This window comes from Cetorhinus maximus, chromosome 20 (assembly GCF_964194155.1).
Source record: "Cetorhinus maximus chromosome 20, sCetMax3.hap1.1, whole genome shotgun sequence".
Classification (NCBI taxonomy): Eukaryota; Metazoa; Chordata; class Chondrichthyes; order Lamniformes; family Cetorhinidae; genus Cetorhinus; species Cetorhinus maximus.
Genome location: NC_135898.1, coordinates 96,205,679 through 96,230,802, shown reverse-complemented (window position 1 = coordinate 96,230,802; position 25,124 = coordinate 96,205,679). Strand labels below are relative to the sequence as shown.

Below are 25,124 nucleotides of genomic sequence, written 5' to 3'. Positions count from 1 at the left end.
CATGACTCCTCTCTAATTGACAGTAACTTCTGGAGTCAACACGTGTACAATAGCGCAGAATTCCAGAAGTTGCTGTCAGTCAGCAACTCCTCCAGAGGGAACTTCATAGACATTCCCACAAAGTATAATCTGCAATGCTATCATGATTTGAGGAAAACTTCTACATATTTTAAAGATATATATATATATATATGTTTGTTTCTTTATTTTAGCTTCTATCTTAATCCAATTACAGTCACTTATAATTTTGCTATCTGAAAATTTAAATTACAATTGAAGGGTTCAGTGGTTTTAAAGTTCTGGTTTGCCGTGTGTGAATACTTTAATGTGATTGGTTCCCTCCCTGTTTACTGACATCATTGCTACTGCTCTCCACTCGACTTGGTGCCAGACTTAAACTGCCATTGGGAGAGGAAAAAAATCACATCACAGGGATTGCTTTCTTCAAAGTCAACAACGAGCATTGTTGCTGGCTGCAAAATTTGGGCCATTAAAGGGTTGCTGCTGTGAATAGCACATGGACGAGGCGCTTGATCTTTATCTGTGCGGAATCGATATCAAAAGATTTCAGAAGCACAGTTTTTGTTTCTTGGAGCTGCTGGTGATTGTCTCGGCGCTCCGCTAAAATAAAACTCAAGCAGGATTTTTAATGCTAATGTATTAATGTCTTGGCTTAAATAGGGAAATTACTGTTGAGTGCTGGTAAAATCTCAGGAAATTCTAAATCTTACCTTGCTATGTATGGGGCTCTATTGTAATGAATGAGAGAGCCAGCTGTGGTTCAACTGATAGCAGACTCTCCCCTGAATCACAAGCCCACTCCAGCTGCAAAATCCATGCCGATACTCGAGTGCAGTACTGAGGGAGTGCTGCATTGTTAGGCTTGCTGTCTTTCAGGTGAGATGTTAAACTGAGGCCCCATCTACCTGCTCGAGTGGACGTGAAAGATCCCCTAGCACAATTAACAGCACAGAAAACAGGTTATCTGATCACTATCACGTTGCTGTTTGTGGGAGTTTGATGAGTGCAAATTAGCTACCACGATTCCTACAACATTGACTACCACTTCAAAAAGCACTTCATTGGCCGTAAAACACTTTGAGACATCTGGTGGTCATGAAAAGCGCTATATAAGTGCAAGTTTTGCTCATGCTTACTCAGGCCAGGGGTGCCTGTGAGCTGTGCTGGTATGCTAGTTGTGTGCTCACTGCAAGCAAACTCAGTACTTAATGCTATGTGTACTCAGAGATATTGAACACTCCCATCCAGACACAGTTTAGGTCCTTCCGGCCTGATACACTTACTCTGTTTAGAATACAGATAAACTCCAAATTGAGAAGCATGCCTTTTGGTGTGTTAGTTTATAACTCAAACTTGTCCTGTGGCAGCAAGTGGTATTTTCCAATTGTAACGTTATGCTCAACTCAACCGAGACAAAGAATAACTCATTTCTCACCCGAACGTTATAATTTAGTGAGATACAATATGAAAACCAAAGCTTAACTGCACTGTACATCCCAAATTAAATGCTCCCAAAAAATGGAAAACAGGATATTTTCAAATGAATAGCATGTTTTTGCACAAACATCAACAAATCTCATGGAAACTTACACAATTCTTACAGGGTGTGACAGGGTGGTTGTAGATAGGATGTTTCGTCTGGCTAGTAAGTGAACAGAGTGTCAGAGTGAGGGACAGGTCATCTGATGGGGAGGAATTTCTCCACTCAGAGGCTGGTTAATCTTTGGAATTCTCCACCTCAGAGAGTCTTGGAATCTCAATCACTGAGCATATTCAAGGCAGAAATTGATAGATTTCTGGATACTAATGACATCCAGGCATGCTGGGAAAATGGGGAACAATAGTGAAGAGGTAGATGATCAGCCATGGTTTGCTTGAATGGTGGAGCAGGCTCAACAGTTCCTGTGTTCCTAAAAGTGTTCATCAGAAAAATGTGATTTTATATTTAATATTGAATAAAAAGTGTTAAAATTAACAAATTTATATAGGAAAAAATCTATTTTGCTGCACTCTCAAGTTTACCAATGTGAAATAGGCTGACTTTACATCACTGACTTCAGGCTTGTGGTTTGATGCATATTCATCTCTACAAATACTATAACTGGCAATTATTCCCAGTCTTAATATATTGTTGCACACAATTAAAAAAACTATTCAGATAATTAAAACTAAAATTGATGCTGCCATTTAAGAAAAAGTACATATTCAGAACTCTTCAGGTCTTGTGTCACCATTAGTCCCACTGCTTAGAATAGTTACAATGAGTACCATATTATGGTGCTGCCTTGTGAGAAGGCTGTATCTATAGAACAAGGTGGTGCAATGTACCTCCAGAGCTCAGCAGCACCAAATGTGAAATGGATGCTGAACATCACATCTTTCCATTTGACTCAGGCAGTGAGCAGTTGCTTTCAGTTTGCTGCTACAGGTTAGCAATCCAGTTTTCATAATCCCTAGAGGGGATCATTCTCCCAAAGCCGTAGGAATTCTGAAGAATTGCATGTATACAAGATGAGTGGCTTGTGTTGCTGCTGGTACTCTAAATCTGCCCCAGAACATAAATTAAGAAAATTCATAGTACTCATCACACACCATTAAAAATCGCTCTATTCTTATTTCTCGTCTGTTGATTTTTTAAAAATTAGAACATGGTTTGTGATTTGAGTAACCTCCTGGAGGAGTTGGGGAGTAGACAAGATTGAGTGGCTTACCTTCAGTAGAGATCATCATTACTTCCTCAATCTTTAAGCTACTGTAGTTAGTCTTATATCAGTGGTGAGCAAATTAGTAGAATCAATCCTGGGAGATAGGATTAACTGTCATGTGGAAAGGCATGGACTAGTCAGGGATGGTCAGCATGAATTTGTTAAAGGAAGGTCTTGCCTCACAAATTTGATTGAATTCTTTGAGGAAGTGACAAGAAGGGTTGATGAAGGTAGTGCAGTGGATGTTGTGTACATGGATTTTAGCAAGGCATTTTAGAAGGTCCCACATGGCAGATTGGTCAGGAAAGTAACAGCCCATGGGATTCAGGGTAATGTTGCAAACTGGATAAAAGGTTGGCTTTGTAACAGGAATCAAAGGGTAATGGTCGATGGATGCCCTTGCGAATGGAAAATTGTCTCAAGTGGTGTTCCACAGGGCTCAGTGTTGGGACCCTTGCTGTTTGTGTTATATATTAACGATTTGGACGTGAACATGGGGGGCACGATAGGGAAATTTGCAGATGACGCAAAGATTGGCCGAGTAGTGGATAGTGTAGAGGATAGCCATAATCTCCAAAATGATATAGATGGGTTGGTGGAGTGGGCGGTAAAGTGGCAGATGGATTTTAACATAGAGAAGTGTGAGGTCATACATTTAGGGAGGTCAAACAGTCACAGGGATTACAAAATAAATGGGAATATACTAAGAGGGATAGATGAAGTGAGAGATCTTGGTGTACAAGTACACAGGTCTCTGAAGACAAGTAGACAAGGTTGTAAAGAAGGCATATGGAATGTTCTCCTTCATTGGCAGAGGTATAGAATATAAAAGTAAGGCTATAATGTTAGAATCGTATAAAACACTGGTGAGGCCACAACTGGAGTATTGTGTGCACATTACAGGAAGGACGTAATAGCTCTGGAGAGAGTGCAGAGGAGGTTTACAAGAATGTTGCTAGGGTTAGAAAAGTGTAGCTACGAGGAGAGATTGGATAGGTTGGGGTTATTTTCCTTAGAACAAAGAGGGCTGAGAGGTGACTTGATTGAGGTGTACAAAATTATGAGGGGAATAGATAGAGTGGACAGGATAAAATTGTTTCCCTTGGTGGAGAATTTTAGAACCAGGGGACGTAGATGCTAAATAAGTGGCAGAAGGTGTAGGGGGGACATGAGGAAGAACTTTTTTACGCAGAGGGTAGTGGGTGTCTGGAATTCGCTGCCCAAGTTGGTGGTAGAGGCAGAAACTTTAAACTCTTTTAAAAAGTACCTGGATCTGCACCTAAAGTGCTGTAAACTGCAGGGCTATGGGCCGGGTGCAGGAAGGTGAGATTAGAAAGGGCACCTGGGTGTCCTCGGGCTGGCATGGACAAGATGGGCTGAATGGCCTCCTTCTGTGCTGTAACTTTTCTATGGTTCTATGGCTTCAAATGTGAATGTAGATGGTCTAGAAAATGGTCTGTATGATTGGGATCAGTAACTCCTCTTAGCTCTTCCAATTATATTAGTATTGACAGTATAAATGATATTTTACATCAGAAATATTAGTTGTTAATCATGATTGTGGGTGGCTGACTAGTTTAGTTGGCTAACAGCTAATGTGTGGATCAGATTAATGCCAACAGTATGGGGTTCAATCATTGTTCTGGCTGAGGTAGATTGGGGTCCTGCCTCCTAGCCCTACCCATAGTAAAAGTCATGGCACTTTGCAAATAATTGCAAAGGACCTGCAGAATCATGATCGTACCAAACCACTTTCAAAACATTGATGGCGAGACTCAATTCAAGATAAATTGACTTATTTAACCCATTTGGGTATTAGACAAGTACCTGAATGAAAAGTGGGAGAGTTTTCAATGAACATTGAAACAATCAGTGGGGAAGAAAAAAATCAATTGAAGTGCCTTTATTAGCCAAGAGTGCCACAAACAACCATTTCTTTCTTAATCACAACAGGTGGAACTTAAAATACAACAATAATTTACACATTTTGACAATCATTGACAGTACGTCTCAGAACTCATTAGCAAATTGACGACAATTGGTGGATACCAATCAGGTGCCCAGAGGCAGCTGACTGGTTTCAGTTGGCTGGTTCCCCTGCATGGCAGGCCCTGGGGAGGGGGAGGTAGGAGATTGAGAGGTGGCAACTAGGAATTTTGGGAAGGGAGCCTCAAAAAGAAGTGTTTGCCCATCCTTAATTGCCCTTGTTTAGAGGGCATTTAAGAGTCAACCACAATGCTGTGGATCTGGAGTCACATGTAGGCCAGACCAGGCAAAGACGGATTTCAGGTTTCCTTCCCTAAAGGAATGAAAATTAGTGGATATTAGTGACCTAAATAGGTTTTTACAACAATCGGCATTGGTTTCATGGTCAATTCCAGATTCTTCTCAAATTTCACCATTTGCTATGGGATTCAAACCCGGGTCCCCAAAGCATTACCCTGGGAAACTAGTCAGTGACAATACCACTATGTTACCCCCTCCCCTTAGGTGCACAAGATTACGAGGAGCCTAGGTAGAGTAGACAGGGATGCCCTGCTTCCCCTAGCAGAGAGGTCAATTATCAGGGGGCACAGATTTAAGGTGATTGGTAGAAGGATTAAATGGGACATGAGGAAAAACATCTTCACCCCAAGGGTGATTAGTATTTGGAATTCACTGCCTGGTTTGATGGTGAAGGCATCTGAGCAGAAACCCTCAGCTCAGTTAAAAGGCACCGGGATCTGCACCTGAAGTGCTGAAACCAACAAGGCTACGGACCAGGTGCTGGAAAGTGGGATTTGAATGGGCAACTAGTTTAAAAATTTTTTTCTTTTTCGGCTGGTGCAGGCACGATGGGCTGAATGGCCTCTTTCTGTGCTGTAACGTTTCTATGGTTCTATACTGGAGCTTTTACTAATATGTGTCATCCGCCATATTGGATGCTTAGGCACACACGGCCTCAATGAATTTCTAGGCCATTATGTCTCTTTCCCCCCCAGAAAGCGAACACATGCATACTTCTCAACAATTCCGTGATTAAATATACTGACCAGATTGGTGTTGAGCTACAACAGACCAGAAATGTCCCATATTTGGTTTGTGCTGTCATCCAGGACAGCAATGAGGCTAATATGACAGGCTTCTATATTTCCAGATCAGCGAATGGGAAGGGAAATCAGGCACAGCTATTGGTCTTTATTACCATCCAGTGACGAGCATTGGTTAGTACATGCATGGATGTTGAGTGAGGAGGTGATGGGGATAGACTGTGATGTCCCTATGGTTATGTCTTCCCAAAAATGACCGAGCTCACATACAACATTTCTCATTTCCAGAGGAAGCAGAGGGCTCTGTGTTAAAGCAATTATTTAGTCAAACATTATTACAATAGAATTTAATGCTTTACACATTATTATAAATAGTTCTGCATCAAGTAAAATTTCTGCTGCATTCAGGCCCCTGAGCTACCTTGCATCTGTGCTCAACGAGATCTGTCCATGTGAACAAATTGACTCCCGACAGATTACAATCTTATTTAGTGGCCCTCTTTCACAACCCTCTGTTGTAATAAAGGTCCTCTTCTGTTGTGGCCGACTGGATCAAAGGTTCAAGATTGCTCCGTTTAATCTGAAATAAAATTAACAGTTAGCTTGGATTTTAAAAATAAGCACTATCTTGCTTGGAGAGTGCATTTCTAAATAATATACCTATCATTTTTGCAGTGTCTACCCACCCCCACCCCCCCACCTCCCCTACCCCACCCCCCCTCCAAACAAACCCACGACTGGATAAATTTCAACTGGCTCCCTGCTACCTCACTCACGAGGCTATACATAACAACATGACTGAGATACTGGCATAGCAACTGTAGGTGGGGAAAGAGGAGCATCAGTGGTTAATGTTTTTTGGGTTGGAGGAAGGTTTGTAGTGGAGTTTCCCGGGGTCAGTGTTGGGAACCTTGCTTTTCCTGATACATATTAATAACCTAGACATTGGTGTATGGGGCACAAGTTCAAAGTTTGCGGATGATGCAAAACTTAGAAGCATTGTGAACTGTGAGGAGGATAGTGTAGAACTTCAAAAGGACATAGACAAATTGGTGGAATGGGCAGACAGGTGGTAGGTAATGTTCAACACAGAGAAATGTGAAGTGATTCATTTTGGTAGGAAGAACATGGAGAGATAATATAAAATAAAGGGTACAGCTCTAAAGTGGATGCAGGAGCAGAGGGACCTGCGCATAAATGTGCAAAAGTCATTGAAGATGGCAGGACAGGTTGAGACCGTGGCTAATAAAGCATACAGTATCCTGGATTTTATTAATAGGGGCATAGAGTACAAGAGAAAGGAGGTTATGTTGAGCTTGTATAAGTCACTAGTTTGACCTCAGCTGGAATGTTGCATCCAGTTACGCACGCAGTACTACAGGAAGAATGTGAAGGCATACGAGAGAGTGCAGAAAAGATTCTTGAGAATGGTTCCTGGGATGAGGAACTTCAGTTATAAAGACAGATTGGAGAAGTTAGGGCTGATTTCCTTAGAGAAAAGTATGTTGAAAGGAGATTTGATAGAGGTATTCAAAATTAGAGGGGTCTGATCAGAGTAGATAGGAAGAAATTGTTCCCACTCGTAAAAGGATTGAGAATGAGAGGTTTAAAGTAATTAGTAAAAGAAGCAACAGTGATATGAAGAAAAACATTTTCATGCAGCGAGTGGTTAAGGTTTGGAATTCTCCGCTTGAGAGTATGGTCAAGGCAGGTTCAAACAGTCTAATTCTCTTTTTAATGTTATCTGAAAAGAAAGAATGTGCAGGGTTACAGGGAGAAGGTGGGAGAATGGAACTAGGTGACTTGCTTGTTCAGAGAGTCGGTGCAGACATGATGGGCCAAATATCCTCCTTCTGCACTGTAACAATTCTGGGATTCGGTGATCAGCCAATCCTGTGGCAGCCGTGGAGGCACACTTTACTGGAGCAGTGCAATACCTGGCTCACTTTATTCCTCTTCCTCGAGGAATACTGAAATCTGCTGCAAGATTTTCCAACCACTGAACTGATTGTCATTGACAAACCCAACGCAAATAAAGGATCAAACTCAAGACATTTCTAACCTGGAAACCTTGATACCAATAACAAGGGCTGCTACATATTAAACTATTGGACAAGCACTTTGCACTTCTGAACTGTAAACTTCAACCTTCAAACTCAACTATCCTGAATTATCCATAATAAGTTGCCGTGCCACACAATTCAGTGCCAACACTAAACGCTGCTCTCTAAGCGATTAGGAGGCATGTAGCTACTCAAAACATGTGGATTCCCTGCCCATATTATATTATGTATTAAAAACTCAGCAACATAAAGTAATCAACATATTTCTCAATTTGATCTATTGCAGGTTTTGCAATTATTCTCTTTCAGAGTTACTATAACTAAAAATTATCTAGCGTAACCTCCTGCACTTAAATGCCAGCACATTTATATGAATATTTTGTTATGCAGTTTGAAAGCTTTGCACATTTTATCTTCATGACTTGAAATTATGGGTTTGGAACAGTGGTTTTTGAGCTTGTGTGTAGGTCACTCTCTGCAAACGTTGACACTCTTAGAGGTGGACAAGGGAAGGGGAGAAATAAAAAGAAGCTGCAAACTGCAGATCTCCCAGGGATCCTTTGTAAATACTGACACAATCCTGGGACAAGTTCAAACTAGTTAAATCCAGCATCAGCAACCTAAGGAAAGCACTCTTGCCTGAGTCAGAAGGCCAGAGATTCAAGACCTACTCCAGAGATTTGAGCACAAAAATCTAGGCTGACACTCCAGTGCAGTACTCCGGGATTGCTGCAAAGACGGAGGTGCTGCCTTTTGGAGGAAACATTAAACCGAGGTTCTGTCTGCTCTCTCAGGGGACGTAAAAGATCCCATTGCACTATCTTGAAGAAGAGCAGGGGATATATCACCTGGTGTCCTGGTCATTATTTATCTCTCAGTCGACATTTCTAAAAAAAAAATCTGATTATCTGGAGATTATCATATTGCTGTTTGTGGGGGCTTGCTGTGCGCAAATTGGCTGCCGCATTTCCCACATTACACTACAGGAGTACTTCATTGGCTGTAAAGCGCTTTGGGATGCCCCGAGATCAAGAAAGGTGTTAAATAAATGCTTTATTCTTTTAATTCTGATCAGGTTACAGCGAGAAATAACACTAAATCAACAAATACAGTAAAACACAGACCTAAAGACAAGTGGAAAACAATCTGATCACTTCACAGACATCAAGGGAATCCAGTTTGAAAACTATCATGGCCATTAAGTGAAAATAATAATTCCAAAAGACTGGTGAGACAGCTGGAACTGTTGGCAGTATACACAATAAAACAGTTGGGAGTAGAATATACTGCAAGTGTTAAACTCATTACATACCTTCCCTGTTTGAGGATACAGGCTGAAGGAAATGGGTACCATTAGTCCTAGTACAAAGGCAGTCATTATATGTCTAGCAGGAGCAAGAGCAAGTGGAAATCTTCTTATGAAATTCATTCTGTAGAAGAAAAAAAGCTGAGCACTTAACAGTAGTAAAAATGTACTATATGTAAAACATGTCACAAAATATGCACTTGTATGCACTTTGTTCCAAGCAGCTGCTTGGGCCCTAATCTCAGCAATTCCCTCCCTAAGCTTTTCAACCTTCCTTTCCTCATTTAAGACACTTGTGTGTGTCAACCATGGCTCAATTGGCACCAAATCTTGCCTTTGAGACAGAAGGTTCTGGATTCAAGTTCACCTCCAGGACTTGAGAACAAAAATCAAGCCTGATGCTTCAGTGCAGTACTGAGGGAGCGCTGCACTGTTGGAGATGGGGCACTTCCAGATGAGAGGACATATCTGCCTGTTCAAGTGCACGTAAAAGATCCCATTCAAAAAAGAACAGGGGAGTTATCCCCAGTGACCTGGCCAATATTTATTCCTCAATCAACATCACAAAAGAACAAAGTATCTGGTCATTATCTCATTGTTGTTTGAGGAAATTGGCTGTGCAAATTAGCTGTAGTCCTACACTACAAAAAGAATTGGTCGACTCCAAAACACTTTGGGATGTCCGGTGCTCATGAAAAGCACTATAAAAATGCCAGTCTTGCTTTGTTTCCTTATATGTGTTGTAGGAAAGCTAAATATAGGGGAAAATCAAATCAAATTGACTGTTTAAGTTAATGCACTGAGTTTTTCCCCCCAATTTCACAAAATGGTTCTTGTCACAACATTAAGAATAGTGTTTAGAGAACAATATGGATGCATAATTTGGACTAAGTCTGTGAAGCAACGTAAGGCTTTTTCAAAAATATTTCCTACCTTTGTAAATAGCTGACAAATATGTTGGGAGCAGCTACTGTAGCTCCAACTAATGCTGCTCTAGAAAGTGCTGTTTCTTTTATTGCCTAGATAGGAGTAAATAAACTTTAAAAATTCTTCTGCTAATCACATAGTCAAAGGTGCAACTTTCAAAGTCTTTTGATTTTGATGCATCAATTGACTTAATTACATCACATTTAAAACACAGCAAAATCTTCGGATAACTGTACTTCAGGGTGATTAGAGGTCAGACAATAATGATCTAATTGCTAAGTAAGATTATCCAAAGAATTGCATCCTCCCTCAGATTGTGAAGTACATGTGGAATTCAATTCTATACCAAAGATTAGTATTAGAAGTTAAAATAAAAGTATCAGATTACATCAGTGTTAAACAGCACTGTCACTGGAACAGTATCCGATTTCCCACAATTTTAGACAGTCTTTGTCAGCAACAGAGTACATTTATACAAAAAAAAGGCCTTAACACACTTCAGGGGTTGAGGAAAATGGATGCCAAGCCAAAGATAGAATACAAGGATGACGAAAGGTTTGGTCAATGATGTGGGTTTTAAGGAGGGTTGTAAAAATGGAAGGAATGGAAGGTGGTCAGATTTTGAGAGAGGAATTCTAGAGTGGGCAGCTGCATAGAGCACCACAGCAGAATCCAAATCTGTCCTCATCTAATGCCCTTTTTCCTTTCTAGTAATGATTACCAGAGAGTGGTCAAGTCCAGTAACTGGCTTATTCCTCTCCTTACTTCAGGGGGACTGAGAACCATTGTAGCACCTCAACTGCTGCTTGGGCATAGATGTATTGACTTAGCGTAGGTTGAAAATGCAATCTGGAACATTAATGTCTGTTCTATGCGAGTCAGAACTTATTAGGTAACTTTCCAAACAACCTTTTGAGGCAGCTTACTATTTTTAAATTATTTCTTGCTAATTGTATTGATTGAAGTTAAGTACATACAGGTGGTGAGCATTGATTGGCTAGTTACTTGAGCACAAAGAGATACTGACTGACACAGGAGTGGAGTGAGAAGCTATATGCCTGTAATGTTTCACTCTGAAGAAATTTATTCCAAGTAAAGACTGGCTTTGGATTCTTCCTTTTCCAACTGACTATCAGGAATAAAATATTCCTTGTTCTGTCCAGCTTTCATTCCATATTAATACATTGAAGAAGACAACCCTCAACTAGAGTCAGCAATAGGCTAATAATAACAGCAATTATCTAAATGTGGAGACTCACGGAGAACCTAGCATTGGGGAAATGAATGAAGAAATCATCACAGGCAACAATCTAATGATCATACTGAGAAAACAGAAATAACTTTCAAGCCTTTGGTTTTGCCTATGTGGAACTGTAGACACACAGTTAGTGATAAAAGATGCATCCATCTTTTAAACAGAGGAGATTAAAGTAACTAAAGAGTTTATGATTTTAAGTTTTTTTGTTGTTCTTGGGATGTGGGTGATGATGGCAAAGTTGCCTTTAGAAGGTGACACGCCTTCTTCTTGGTGTAACAATTGTTTGCTAGATCACTTCAGAGGGCATTCAGAGAAACAGTGGAGGTCTAAAGAGACTTGTGAGATCAGGTACATAGATCATTAAAATGTCATGAACAGGTACAGAAAATATTAGAACAGAATTTTAAAAAACAGAAATTATGCTACAGCTATGCAAAGTCCTGGTTAGATCACACCTGGAGTACTTTGAGCTGTTCTGGGCAGGATGTATTGGTCTTAGAGGGAGAAGAGTGTAGATTTAGAGCAGACCTTTCAGGAATTAAGGAACATGTCCACACAAAGGGTGGTAGAAGTTTGGAATCTTGTCTGAAAATGGCAATTGATATTAGATCAATTGTTCATCTTAAATCTGAGATGGATAGATTTTTTTGTTTTCCAAAGGTATTAAGGAATATGGGGCATATAAGAAGCTGTAGATCAGCTAAATGGCCCACTCCAGGTCCTATGTTTTTATTAGCAGTTAATCACATAGTGTGGATGAGAAGCATGTGTAGGGGAGACTGTGCAGATTCCAATGGTAATATTTAGGGTTTTTTTCTAGTGTTAGCTTGCAGATCGAATTCAACTTCACAAAATGACATGACGAGGTCTGAACTTACAGACTCAGATCTGTCAGTCCATGAACATAACCACTGTACTGTGATACTCTTACCTTAGTTCCAGCCAATTGTGAGACTCCTACTACATTTCCATTTTTATCAACAACTTCAATTCCTTTATCAAATTCAAAGCCTCTAACTATTGCCACATTCAGAGCACTTGCAATCGCTGTTAGGAAAGAGCAGTGAAATCAAAACAGGTCTTCAACAAGTAGTAAGATCAGACATGTTAAACAGTAGCTTATCTTATACCGCGAATCCTTCTTGAAATGTCAATTTTAAAGCATGATAGACACCAATAACTTGCAGCTAGTCAAGCTTGGGCATTTTCCCAGAAAAGCTGATGGGGGAATCATCTTGACCTTTTACTCACTACTAGAAAGCATGAAGAAAAAGGCAGAGGAAGAGAAAAATTAAGCTTCCACCCCCAACCCCCACCTCCAAATGTCTCACAATTTATGTTATGCCTATATATATATATATACAGCTCTAATGGCCCTTCATTTAAATTTAAAATTATGCCATTTGTTTTGTGTCAAAACTAATTGTTTAATCGGTAAATATGATGGATTATCGGTAATATGGATTACCGGTAATATGATGGATAATCAGTAATATGATGGATTATCGGTAATATGATGGATTATCGGTAATATGATGGATAATCGGTAATATGATGGATTATCGGTAATATGATGGATTATCGGTAATATGATGGATTATCGGTAATATGATGGATGCAATGCCTTCCTGCTCTGTCCCCAGTGTCATTAGCAGGTAGAAATGGTGCAGATGTTGAATAAGGAACCCTTCGACAATATACTTTTATCTCAACCTCCTATTGCACCAACCTGCCATTTCTGATTCCCAAGAACAATGATCCTATTGCCCCGTCTGACTGCTCCAACCAATTGTCTACTTACCAAGTACAGGAACTGGCACAATCTTTCTGAACACAGAGTACATTGCAGGACTGTTAGACACATAGCGATACATCACAAACTGAGGGAAAACCTAAATTTAAAAAGGTTAAAAAAAAAGCTATTTACAATAAAACATGAATATAAATCATTCCAAATGTTTCAAGTACAATGCAAAATACACTTAGGATTATTGAATTATAGTGGACACAGCTAAATAGGCACAGTAATGTCTGAATTATTATTTTCCATCAAGCAATCCATTCTGAAAGTATATGTGGATATCAGGTGAGGACAAGGTTGGACTATGATGCCCTCCTTTGTTGAACTGTAGGACAACATTCATTGGTTAGGTCATATTCACAACACCAATTTGATTGAGTACTGAAGTACTGCCAACACCAGTGGAACCACTTCATAGCACAAGAGGCGGTGCAAGAGAAAAAAAAGTACAAGGGGGAAAGTTGTGTGACTATTAACGATAGGCACCACAGTGTTCAAGGACTAAAGCCATAAAAAATAGAGTGGGTATGTCCATTCTATTTGATCAAATGCCTTTACAGCATGAAAATGTTTTCAATCTTTCTAAAAGCACCTTCTACCAACTGCCCAAAAAATGGAATGGTGTTGAAGTGAACATGTTTTGACAACAAAAAAATAGTAGTAGGCGTTAGATATTAGAAAAGCATTCTATAATCAGCTCAATGTGAGCATTCTGTCAAGCACAAAGGCAGAGAAACAGGCAATATGCACACAATCCGAATTTTACAAAAGGTTATTGTTGGCACTTAGCACTAACCTAGCTCCTTGTAATCAAAAAGAAACATTTTTCACACTTTACTGTTTACGTAATGGCAACAAGATTATTCCTTAGAGCCTAATATACACCTCTCAACTAATATAGACACACCCTGGCATAATTATAACATCACATCAGATAATTTTTCATAAAACACATACTATTTTGATTACATACTCCTAAACATGTTGTATAGGACACAGCTCCAACCGAAAGGAGAACTTGCTTTAGAGGAATCTTTTCATCCTAAAAATAAATAGTATTTTTGAAAAGTATTAGTTTTGTTCAAACACAATATGCAGATAAAATAGCTGACAATTAAATTATTTTTGAAATATTTTCACTTTTTGAAATAGTTTGATTATTTTCATATATTTTATATTTAAAATGTTTGTAGTTCTAGATGTTCAGGATTGTAGAGTTTAAGATGTAGGAGATCTTGAAGAGAGAATCTTCCTAAGACTGAAAGAATGAGCTATACAGAGTAGATGGCTGTGTGATTAGTCTGGATTTTAAGATTTTGTTCAGGATTGGCATATCATTTTTTCTAAATACTTTGCTTTCTTTGGTATGAGCATTAATTTTAGCAATTTCAGATCTCAGCTGTTTTCCTCCATTTTCTTGCAGATAACTTCGACTTTCGTTCCCAACTATCTTTGCATTATTTTTCTAAGTCTGTGGAATACCTCTCACAACTTTGGCACTAGTATCCAGATTTTAGCAAGAAGGACTTGGCAAGGTTGGCTGGGCTGGCTGTACCTTCACTTTACTCAGGCTCGATGCCTAGGTCTCAGCCCAGTGGTTCATCCGGTCTTATCCTTCTTCGTAGAGGTTTCATGAAACTGCGTGGCTTGCTCGGCTACTTAAGAGTCCACGACATTAGTGTGGAACTTGAGTCACATAAAGGCCACACTGGCTAAGGAAGACAAGGCTCCCTCCCTAAAGGACAATCTTTGTCTATAACAATCTGACAATTTCCTGGGCATTGTATAGTTTTCTGGAACCATTGTACACAGTAAAAAAACCTATTTGATCCAAGTTGAAAGGAATGACAAACTTACTTTACAGATGGTTTTATTTCTGTTTGCAAAGTTGTATCCTGCACTGTATGACTGAAAGAGGAACTATAAACAAAGAAGGAAAAGAATATTAATATTTTTTCTTATGGCAAGCTTGAACACAATAAACTGAAATTATGTCAGAGACACTTATTACAACTTCTTTAGAACCAGCAGCCTGCTGGGAATTGCAGAATAAAGAAAATATGTTTGGACTTGGTTTAATATTTCTATTCATTGGGTAAACCTATGTTTTGTAAAATTAAGAGTTTGGAACTAGAGTGAGAGTCCAAAAAATGGTGGAAACATTCAACAGGTCAGACAACATCTGAGGAGAGGTCAAACAAGTTAACATTTCATGTGTGAACAGAACTGTAGAAAAAAAAAGTATAGAAGGACAGCATTTAAAAAGGAATGGAGCAAAGGGAAGGGGGAGGGCAATAACAATAGATTGGTTCGTTGATTTGGGGCAAGATCTAACTTACTTTCCTGCTCAAGCTGGATGTAAAAGATCCCATGGCACTAGTTTGAGAAAGAGTAGGGGAGTTAATCCCCCAATTGTCATCACAAAAAGATTATCTAGTCATCATCACACTACCTGTTGGTGGGAGCTTGATGAACAAACAATGGCTGTTCTGCTTCCTGCATTACAACAGTGACAATACTTCAAAAAAACTCATTGGCTGCAAAGCATCTTGGGACACTGTGCTAAAAGGCTCTATATAAATGCAAGCCTTTCTCTTTCCCCTTTCATTTCTCAGATTCTTGGTTCTTTACGACTGAGTTGTCTTCAATAGGGCTCTCCTGCTGTGTATTAAGGGAGATAATTGCTTCTCTTCTGTAGCATGTCCATTGTTGTAGCATTTGACGGAGCAAAGATAGTCGATCCACAATTCAATGATGACCCCCTATAAAGTTTTGTTCTTTGTTTTATAATTATATGCCTTTTACTGTAATTCTCGTCATATTCATTTGTAAAACCTTCATAATTAAAATAAGTGACAAATGAATGTGTTTCACCTATAAAGCCAGATTACTTTGTCTGTGCTTCAGGTTGACAATGAATCAGGTTTAATCTTGTTTTCAATATTTAACCTAAATGTTACCCAAACTGGGTAATGTCAAGCAATGCTTTTTAAAAAATTACTTTGAGTAATGCAATAAATTACATAGGAAGCTGAAACTTTGACAAATACACACAAATTGTCATAATTACTGGGAGAATGAGCACCAGTGTCAAATTTCTCATCTCTGATGCCTATATGTCCACATCTTGCCACTTTCCCACTTATTCAATGAGCTGTGTTTTCATCTCTTTTCCCATTGTCACATTTTAAATGTTTCACTCTAAAAAAAAAACTCTTTAAATGTTGCTCACCTTCTCACTGTCACCTTTTTTGATTGGATCATACACGAGTAGGTGGGCAAATTCTCCCAGTTGCTAGCTTCTCACAGAAACACCATGGGGCACAATCTTCTGTTCGGGGTGTTGGGGCAGGCCCCGTACGCTGATGCTTAAAATGATGCACGGTGACGTCAGGCATGTGTCCCAACATCACCGTGCGTGGTTCCAATCTTTCGTTGGGCGGACGTGCACTGGAGTCGGCTGCGCACCCGCCAAACTGTCTAAGGCTTGTTAAGGCCATTAATAAAACAATTAACCCATTTGACAGGGCTGCCCATCCAACCTTAAGGTTAGTGGGGGGTGGCAGGCAAAGAGCCCACGGGCGGGATGAGGTCTCATGAAAGCTTTATTAATTAAATAAAATTTATCAAAATTCATAAACATGTCCCAGCTTATGTGACACTGTAACATGAGGGGACATGTCTGAATAATTTTATTTTTTCTTTTTTTCCCAACTTTACAACTGCACTTAATCTCCCTGAGGCATGGAGCTGCCTCAGGGAGATCTCTGCACTCTTTCATGCGCATGCACGAAAGAGCACAGGCCTGAACTCTCCCTCCTCCCCCCAGCCCGCACAGGTAGCACTGAGCGCTACCAGGCGTGCGTCACGCTGGGCGGGCCTTATTTGGCCAGCCCACGTAAAATGGTGGCGCGGAGCCAATCGTGGTCGGCGATTGGCTCCGCTCCCAACCAGCCCGCCCAACGGGGAGAAAATACTCCCCCATGCTATTCACACTAATTTATATGTCTGAATAGTGAGAAACAAAAATCAGCCCGGCCAGGAACTATCATTACCTGCCAAAATACAGCTGGTTTCATCCCTTTGTGAGGCAAAAGCATAGCCACAGCCTTAAAGTAAAGCAGAATTAGTTAGATCATCTGGAATTGTAAAATAGGTATATGTTTTATTAAGGCCATATATTCATACACAGTGCTACATGCTAAAATCTACTAGGCAAATCCACAGAATTTAGTGAAATATCATCATGTGCTTAAAGCTCTTTTTCCATTTAAGTTGATTACACATTAAAAAGTTACAACTTTACAAGGCATTACTGCGTAATCTTAAAGCAGGAGCGTTGTCTATTGCAGAACAGTAAATAATTTGGAAACTGTTACATTATATTGAAATAAACAGCATCTCCTCCTCGGATTCAATGAGGAGGAACTAATTCCTAATCTAAATATAAAACTATTTAGAAGTAGGGTATTTATTGCAAATTGAACCATTCAACTAAATATTCACATGTTGGAATTTTAGCTCTTACCAAAGGGACAGCAAATGGCGTGAATGCTGGGAGAAGGAAAGAAAGAAAACCAGTAATTAGAAACATTGATGGCACAGAAGGTGGCCATTCAGCCATTGTGCCTATGCCAGTCCATTCTAATCCCACCCTCAAACTGATGGTCTGTAACCCTATTGGTTATGGCATCTGAATTGCAAATCCAAGTGCTTTTTTAAATGCGATGAGGGTTTCTACTTGTATCACTCTTTCAGGCAGAGTTTCAGACTCCCACTGGCCTCTGGATGAAAAAGAAATACTTAACCCACCTCTTATCCTTCTGCCAACTACTTTAAATCTATGCTCCTTGGTTACTGACCTCTCTGCTAATGGAAATAAGTCCTTCCTATCCACCCTACCTACACCCCTCAATTTTATACAACTGAATTAAATCTCCCCTCATCTTCCTCTGTTCCAAAGAAAACAACCCCAACCTATCCAAACTCTCTTCATATCTAAGATTCTCCATTCCTAGCTACATCCACATAAATCTTCTCTGTACCCTCTCTACTGTCATCACATCCTTCCTGAAATTTAGTGACCAGAACTGTGGTCCTGACTAATGTTCTATAAAGTTCTAGCAAAACCTCCCTGCTCTTACACTCTTTACCTCAGCTAATAAATAAAAAATATCGCATTTTCTCCTTAACCACCCTATCTACCTGTCTTGCTTTCTTCAAGGATCTATGGACAGGCATGTCTGGAGATGCATTAATCATACTATTGTCACACATGCTAGTTTCTATAACAAGCCAGTCATTTTGAACTTTTTTTTGATCTTGGAGAGCAATCGGGGATTTACAAGGAGTTGCCAACCTACAGAAAAAACTTTTCCAGCAGTTAGTCTCTAACTGGCCTTCTGGGTTTTGACTTTGAAAGGGTCAGGCCAGGTAAGCAGCGTACATTACACCTGGGTTCCAGATTACCCATGAGCAATGTCACAGGAAATCACTTCTGATCCTGCAAAGAAATACAAGAAAGGAAGTCCACAAATACTGAACAAGACTGACCTGAAGCACGGAATATTGTTGGCAACACATCACCAGTATCTGGATGCACCGAAGACTAAGAAGACAAGATGGTGAAGAAATGGGCATTACATTAACCATATCACCGATGGACACTGGCAAAAATACTAAGGTTTAAAGACATCTTTTGAGTATTTTTTGCCAAATTGCATGGTACATGTAATGAGGAGCAATTATATTTGCTCTAATCAGATATAAGAAAGAGAGACATTTGTGTCAATAACAAGATGTATAAAGTCACAAAGATTTTCACCTACATCAACACCATATCAAGTACTATGTAAACTGAAAGCAGGTGGTGAAGTGCTGCGCTGGTCTCTTATAAAGAAAGGAATTCTTTTGTCACAAAGGCAAATAGAATGTTAGTTTTTATCACAAGGGACTGGAATACAAAGGGGAAGAAGTTATCTATATGTTGTATAGAGCTTTATAGGTACCTCATCTGGAGTGTTCCCTCAAGTACAAATACTGAAGAATGATCTAATTGAGCGTTTAAAATGTTGAAAGGATTTGATACAAAGAAACCATTCCCTTTGGTTGGGGAACCTGGAACAAGGGGATATAGTCTTTAAATTACAGTGAGGCTGTTCAGAAGCAAAACCAGGAAGCACTTTCTCCACACACAAGTGTAGCAGAAATATGGAACTCTCTCTCTCTCTCTCCCAAAAGACTTCTGATGTTAGGACAATTGGAGTTTTCAAGACTGAGAAACAGGTATCTGTTAGTTAAGAGTATTTAGGGGTACGAAGTAAAGGTGGGTAGATGAAGCTGAGATACAGATCAAACACGATGAACTGAGTGGGTGGAGCTGGATTGAGTGGCTGATTGCTCATTATTTATTTATTGTATCTAAACGTCAAAAATTCATACAGTGCATTTTCATTTTTATCAGACTTTAGCCGCTTTTCCCAAGTAGCCCACTCTTAAATTTACTAATTAGGTTAACAGTTCTCTTGTCCCTGTTTTGCATCATCGCTTGTATCTGAGAGCAGACCTCGTCCTAAACCTGTGCAAATGCTGCTCTGAGTAATGTCTTTCAGAGATGTGAAAAAGCAAACAATATGAAGGTGCAAACTACACATTTACCAGTCCCCCTTACTTGTGAAGAAGCAGCAAATCCTCACTTGTCATGTCCATTCCCCACACGTCAAAACAAATTCAGTGATAAAGTTGCAATGTGGGAATTACAGGTGACAGTTGACAATTTGAAGTCGAAAATCCTTTGGTTTCTAGGAAACCATAGAAGTGAAATGTTTAGCTACCATTCAGAAGGACCAGGCCAGAATTCAAAGCATTCTATTAACAGGCATCTTTTACCTGTTAGCTGATTGCTGTTCATGTGGGCATACTACAAGAATTTCCCATTTATCCCTCAACTAAAACTATCAAAAAGAGAGTAGTTATCTTGGTGCTGTCTGTGGGATCTTGCTGTCCACATGTTGGTTGCCACCTTTGCTGATAACCCATCAGCCGCTGCACTTCAAAAGTAATTCATTGGCTGTAAAGAAACCTTCGGAGGATATGAAAGACACTATATAAATATCAGTTTGTAGAAATTACATCACAGAAACCAGCCACTTGGCCCAGCTTGCTCATACTGTTCGTGCTGTGTGTTTGTATCCTTAAGAGACAGAATAGAACTAAGGTATACAGTTTTAGACAGAGATGAGGAGAATTTTTTTCTCCCAGTTGTCAGTTTGTGGCAATGAATATTTTTAAGGCCGAGCTAGATAGATTCTTGATTGATAAAGGAGTCAAAGGGTGTAGAGGGTAGACAGGAAAGTTGAAGTCAAAACCAGATAAACCATGATTACAGAGCAGTCTCGAGGGGCCAAATGGCCTTCTCCTGCTTCCAATTTATATGTTTGTATCCTTTTTTCCCCACATGCCCACCATTAATGTATCACTGATATTCTTGTACAACAATGAGCGTGGTGGAGTTATAGAGAGGATCTTAGTCAAAGATTCAACGTGCCCTTGATGAGCTCAGCCAGAATTCAAGAAATTTTACTCACCAGAGTAAGTTTCAAAGCTTCCTTAATCTGAAAGAGAAAAAGGTAATGATTTGAAAAACAAATGGAGCTGATGAACACAAATCATCAAAAATAAGTTAAAGAAGTAAATAAACTAGAAAATGAAAGCCATTTTCTCAGAGGTTATCTCTAACAGCAGCTTATTTTTGCACTTGGCCTCACCCACCTTTTCATCTCTCACTGTCTCCTTCAGACTTGGGAGTCCGCCCTGAAGCAGAGCTCGAGCGTTTTCTATTTCCTTCTGTTGAAGGATACACAAATACAGTTTTTAATAACAGTTGTGACATTTCTAATTTATCTGAAGCCATCTATACCTACTTCTGACAAACTTCCACTCATTAACTTGAACACTGCAGTGTCATGTGGTATCTTCAACTCACTTCCATCAATCCTAACTCTCAGAATTCTTTTGTTCATTAAGTGATGTGGCCAGTGGTGAGGCATCAGGCCCAAATGTCTGTCCCATTGAGTGGAAAGACATGGGTTCATGCCACAAGATTCCACTGCGGGGTTGAAGGCAAGGAGGGTAATCACTTTCCCAACTACATCGCAGCATGAGGACCTGGACAGAGGTATGTGTTTCAAAGGGAGGAAGAAATAAGATCGGAAAATGCCGAGAGAATATCCTTGCACCTTGATGGAAGCAGGAAAGACAGCAGTCACATGGAGAGACTACATGGTAGATTTACCAATCAATAGGAATGGGTGACAAATCTACCTACTGGACTGGGCAAAAAAGGGGAAAACAGAAGTCTGTTCTTTTACCATCCCTTCATACTGTAAAACCCTAAAGAGCTGATGATATCATCTCCAAAAGACAGTAAAGTGATAACATCATTTGAGTATCCCCTCCCCTACACATTCATCAGTAAATATAGTGTGGGGAGCAAGACTGAAAGGCAGATATTTTCCCTCTACTAAAGGTAATAGATAAAACTATCAGCAGATTTAGCATTGCTTTGCTCATGATAAATTTGTGCATTTGTGTCTGTGAAGTGCATATGGTGTATCAGACTATTTTCAATGAGTTTATCAACAGCATAAGGGGCATATTGTTTACTCTAGGCCTGCAAAGGTAGCAATCCTGGGGTGAACAACAATTCACAACAATAAGCTCAAAGAATACAGTGCTAGCCACGTGTACTTTGTGGATAAAATTTTGTTGCAGTTTATAGGAAATATGGGCTTTCCTTGCATTCCTTTGTACTTGGTAAATGGAAAGGAGTATTTACAGAGCAATTGAATTAGAATATTTCCACCATATCCATTGAACAATTTGGGGTATTGGCCCTCAGATTGGAATACCCAAGGTGTTCCAATGCTGATTCAGAAGTGGTTGTCTGTCAATCAGTTCAAGCAGCAACTCAGAAATAAGTCCCTACAACTGAATTCCTGCCTTCTAATTAGCTTACTTAGGCAACTACTAACAAACAGTTCGGCTTGAAATAATTCACCTTTCTGTAGATGAAATGAAATTATCCTGAAATGCTGATGACAGATTTGGTCTTCAATCAACGTTATTTCAGTTCTGCTTTGAACTTTCATCATCATGACTTCCATTTCACTCTCAGCTGTGTACAGAGCTCCCATGTTCAAAGTGAGTCAGATGATATCTTATATTATGACAACAGGAACATTTACCATATAACTTGCAATGCATTGTACTGAAAGAAAAATGCAGGCTTGCATTTATATTGTGTCTTTCATGACCTCAGTACATCCCAAAAGCACTTTACAACCAATGAAATAACTATGAAGTGTAGTTGCTGTCGTAATGTCAGAACTATGATAACCGATTTATGCACTGCAGGCTCCCACAAACAACAATTTGATAATTACCACAATCTACTTTTGTGATGTTGACTGAGGGATAAATATTGGCTTGGCAAACTCCCCTGCTCTTTCGGACATAGATCTTTTACGTTCACCTGAGCAGGCAGTTGGGGCTGCAGTTTAACATTTCATTTGAAGGACAGCAGCTGTGACAATGCAGCACCAAAGTGTCAGCCCAAATGTTTGTGCTCAAGTCTCTGGAGTGGAACATGAATCCACAACTTTCTGACTCAGAGGCAAGAGTGATATCCACGGATTCACCGCTAACTCTGCTGCTAAGGTAGAGCTGCATTTACTCTGGACTGTTAAAGCTGCAAAATTTAATCACTGATAATAAGTTGGAGTCATACCTGGCACAAAGGAAGATGGTTGTGGTTGTTGGACAACACTCCTGGGAGTTCCTCAGGGTAGTGTCCTTGGCCCAACCATCTTCAGCTGCTTCATCAATTGCCTTCCCTCCTTTATAAGATCAGAAGTGGAGATGTTGGCTGATGATCGCACAATGTTCAGCATCATTCGCGACTCCTCAGATACTGAAGCAGTCCATGTCCAAATGCAGCAAGACCTGGACAACATTCAGGCTTGGACTAACAAGTGGCAAGTAACATTCACACCACACACACCATCTCCAACAAGAGAGAACCTAACCATCGCTCCTTGACATTCAGTGGTTTAACCATTGCTGAATCCCCCACTATCAACATCGTGGGGGTTACCACTGATAAGAAATTGAACTGAATGAGCCATATAAATACTGTGGCTACAAAAGCAGGTCAGTGTTGGGAATTCTGCAGAGGGTAACTCACCTCCTGACTCTCCAAAGCCTATCCACCATTTACAAGGCACAAGTCAGGAGTGTGATGGAATATTCTCCACTTGCCTGGATGAGTGCAGCTCTATCAACACTCAAGAAGCTTGACACTATCCAGGGCAAAGCAGCCTGCTTGACTGACATTCCATCCAACACCTACCACAGTGGCAGCAGTGTGTACAAGCTACAAGATGCACAGCAACTCACCAAGGCTCCTTCGACAGCACGTTCCAAACCCGCAACCTCTACCATCTTGGCAGATAAGGGCAGCAGATGCATGGGAACACCACAACCTGCAAATTCCCCTCCAAGCCACACACCATCCTGACTTGGAACTATATCGCCATTCCTTCTGTGTCGCTGGATCAAAATCCTGGAATTCCCTCCCTAACAGTACTGTGGGTGTACCTGCACCACATGGACTGCAGCGGTTCAAGAAGGCAGCTCACCACCACCTTCTCAAGGGCAACTAGGGATGGGCAACCACTGCTGACCCAGCCACGCTGTGACCACACCTCATGAAAGAAATCAAAAAGGACAAGTCATGAGACCAATTAAGTTTCTTGCTACTGTTGAGACATGTTTGCAGATAATCAGATGTTTCTTCAGATGCTCTATTAGATTAGAAACCAGCATAAAATGAGTGGCTTGTATTTAATGGTTTCAAATATGAGATACATTACTAACAGAGTCTGGTCATTTAACTCATTACTATTAAGGACCCTGCTGCGCACAAACTGAAGTTGCTCCACATTGCAACAGCGACTATATTTAAAAAGCATTTGATTAGCTGTAAAGTATTTGGTACTTCCTGAGGCTGTTAATGGCACTATAGAAATGAAAGTCTTTCCTGTGTTTTTTATATATAAAACACATAATCGTCGTGTGGACACATATAGACCAACATTATCATTCTTCCTATCTATGATTTTTATAGAGGGCTATAATAACACAGTGCCAAGCTTGAGGGGGCCTCTGTTACACACTGTTACACTCCAGAAAGCCAGTAGGTAAAAGATAGGATTGGAGCCAATCTTTACACACATTCATATGCATTTATTTACAGAGATACACATTACTAGTACACACCTCTGAACTCTACAACCACAGCTTCAGTCTGTTCCTATTTATAGAAGCACAAGTAAATCCCCAGTTAATGGCCAACACCTGACTACAACTAAACACAATGAGTATAAAATTCACACTCACTGCCTCATGTAGAACAGAATAATGGGACAGAGGCCTGCACTTGCAACTTCATGGAGTGGCCCTTTCACTTGTTCTATAGATGCTTGGTCTGTCCTGTTCCCAAATAGTTTCCCTTTACTTTCTCTTACTAGTGGTTAAAGAAATTGAGAAAAGTAAAGTTTAAGCTCTGGGAATATCCCACAACTGTATGGTTTATGAGCAGATCAATCAAGAGTCACAAATTACAAAAGTGTTAGGATGTCAATGACCTCTAACAGTAGAGTATCTGTACTATGACTCTCGCTGGTTTACAACATTAACAACTTGTACTTATATAGCACCTTTAATGTATTAAACATCCTAAGGTGTTTCAAAGGAGCATTATAAAGCAAAACTTGACATTGAGCAGCATAAGGCTTGATTAAGGACAGATGAACCAAGGTTTGATCAAAGAGATGGGTTTTAAGGAGCATCTTTAAAGGAAGAAAGTGCGATAGAGAGGCAGAGAGATTTGGCAGCTGAAAGCAAAACAACCAATGGTGGAGAGACTAGAATTGGGGATGCTCAAGAGGCCAGAA

The 25,124-nt window shown here is 40.0% G+C and overlaps 1 protein-coding gene and 1 non-coding gene across 3 annotated transcripts in view; one reads left to right on the top strand and one right to left on the bottom strand.

The window, feature by feature from the left end:
- The first annotated feature begins 490 nt into the window (after window positions 1-490).
- Window positions 491-621, top strand: LOC144695120 (U11 spliceosomal RNA). The gene has a single exon (XR_013579881.1). It is a non-coding gene; the product is annotated as a U11 spliceosomal RNA (small nuclear RNA).
- sfxn4 (sideroflexin 4) overlaps window positions 612-25,124 on the bottom strand; it is a 29,031-nt gene continuing 4,518 nt past the window's right edge. The window contains exons 3-15 of one of the 2 annotated variants that reach the window (XR_013579778.1): window positions 20,881-20,955; window positions 20,697-20,723; window positions 18,664-18,718; window positions 17,639-17,664; window positions 17,166-17,219; window positions 14,968-15,030; window positions 14,084-14,152; window positions 13,111-13,201; window positions 12,241-12,356; window positions 10,058-10,143; window positions 9,131-9,248; window positions 6,177-6,335; window positions 612-1,931 (exon numbers count right to left, since the gene is read on the bottom strand). Coding sequence is in view for 1 of the 2 variants with exons in the window: in XM_078565195.1 (XP_078421321.1) it covers window positions 6,258-6,335; window positions 9,131-9,248; window positions 10,058-10,143; window positions 12,241-12,356; window positions 13,111-13,201; window positions 14,084-14,152; window positions 14,968-15,030; window positions 17,166-17,219; window positions 17,639-17,664; window positions 18,664-18,718; window positions 20,697-20,723; window positions 20,881-20,955 (858 nt within the window). In the remaining variant the exon portion in view is untranslated. Of the gene's footprint in view, window positions 1,932-4,604; window positions 6,336-9,130; window positions 9,249-10,057; window positions 10,144-12,240; window positions 12,357-13,110; window positions 13,202-14,083; window positions 14,153-14,967; window positions 15,031-17,165; window positions 17,220-17,638; window positions 17,665-18,663; window positions 18,719-20,696; window positions 20,724-20,880; window positions 20,956-25,124 lie in introns of those variants that run through there. The other variant, XM_078565195.1, reaches the window with a different exon arrangement.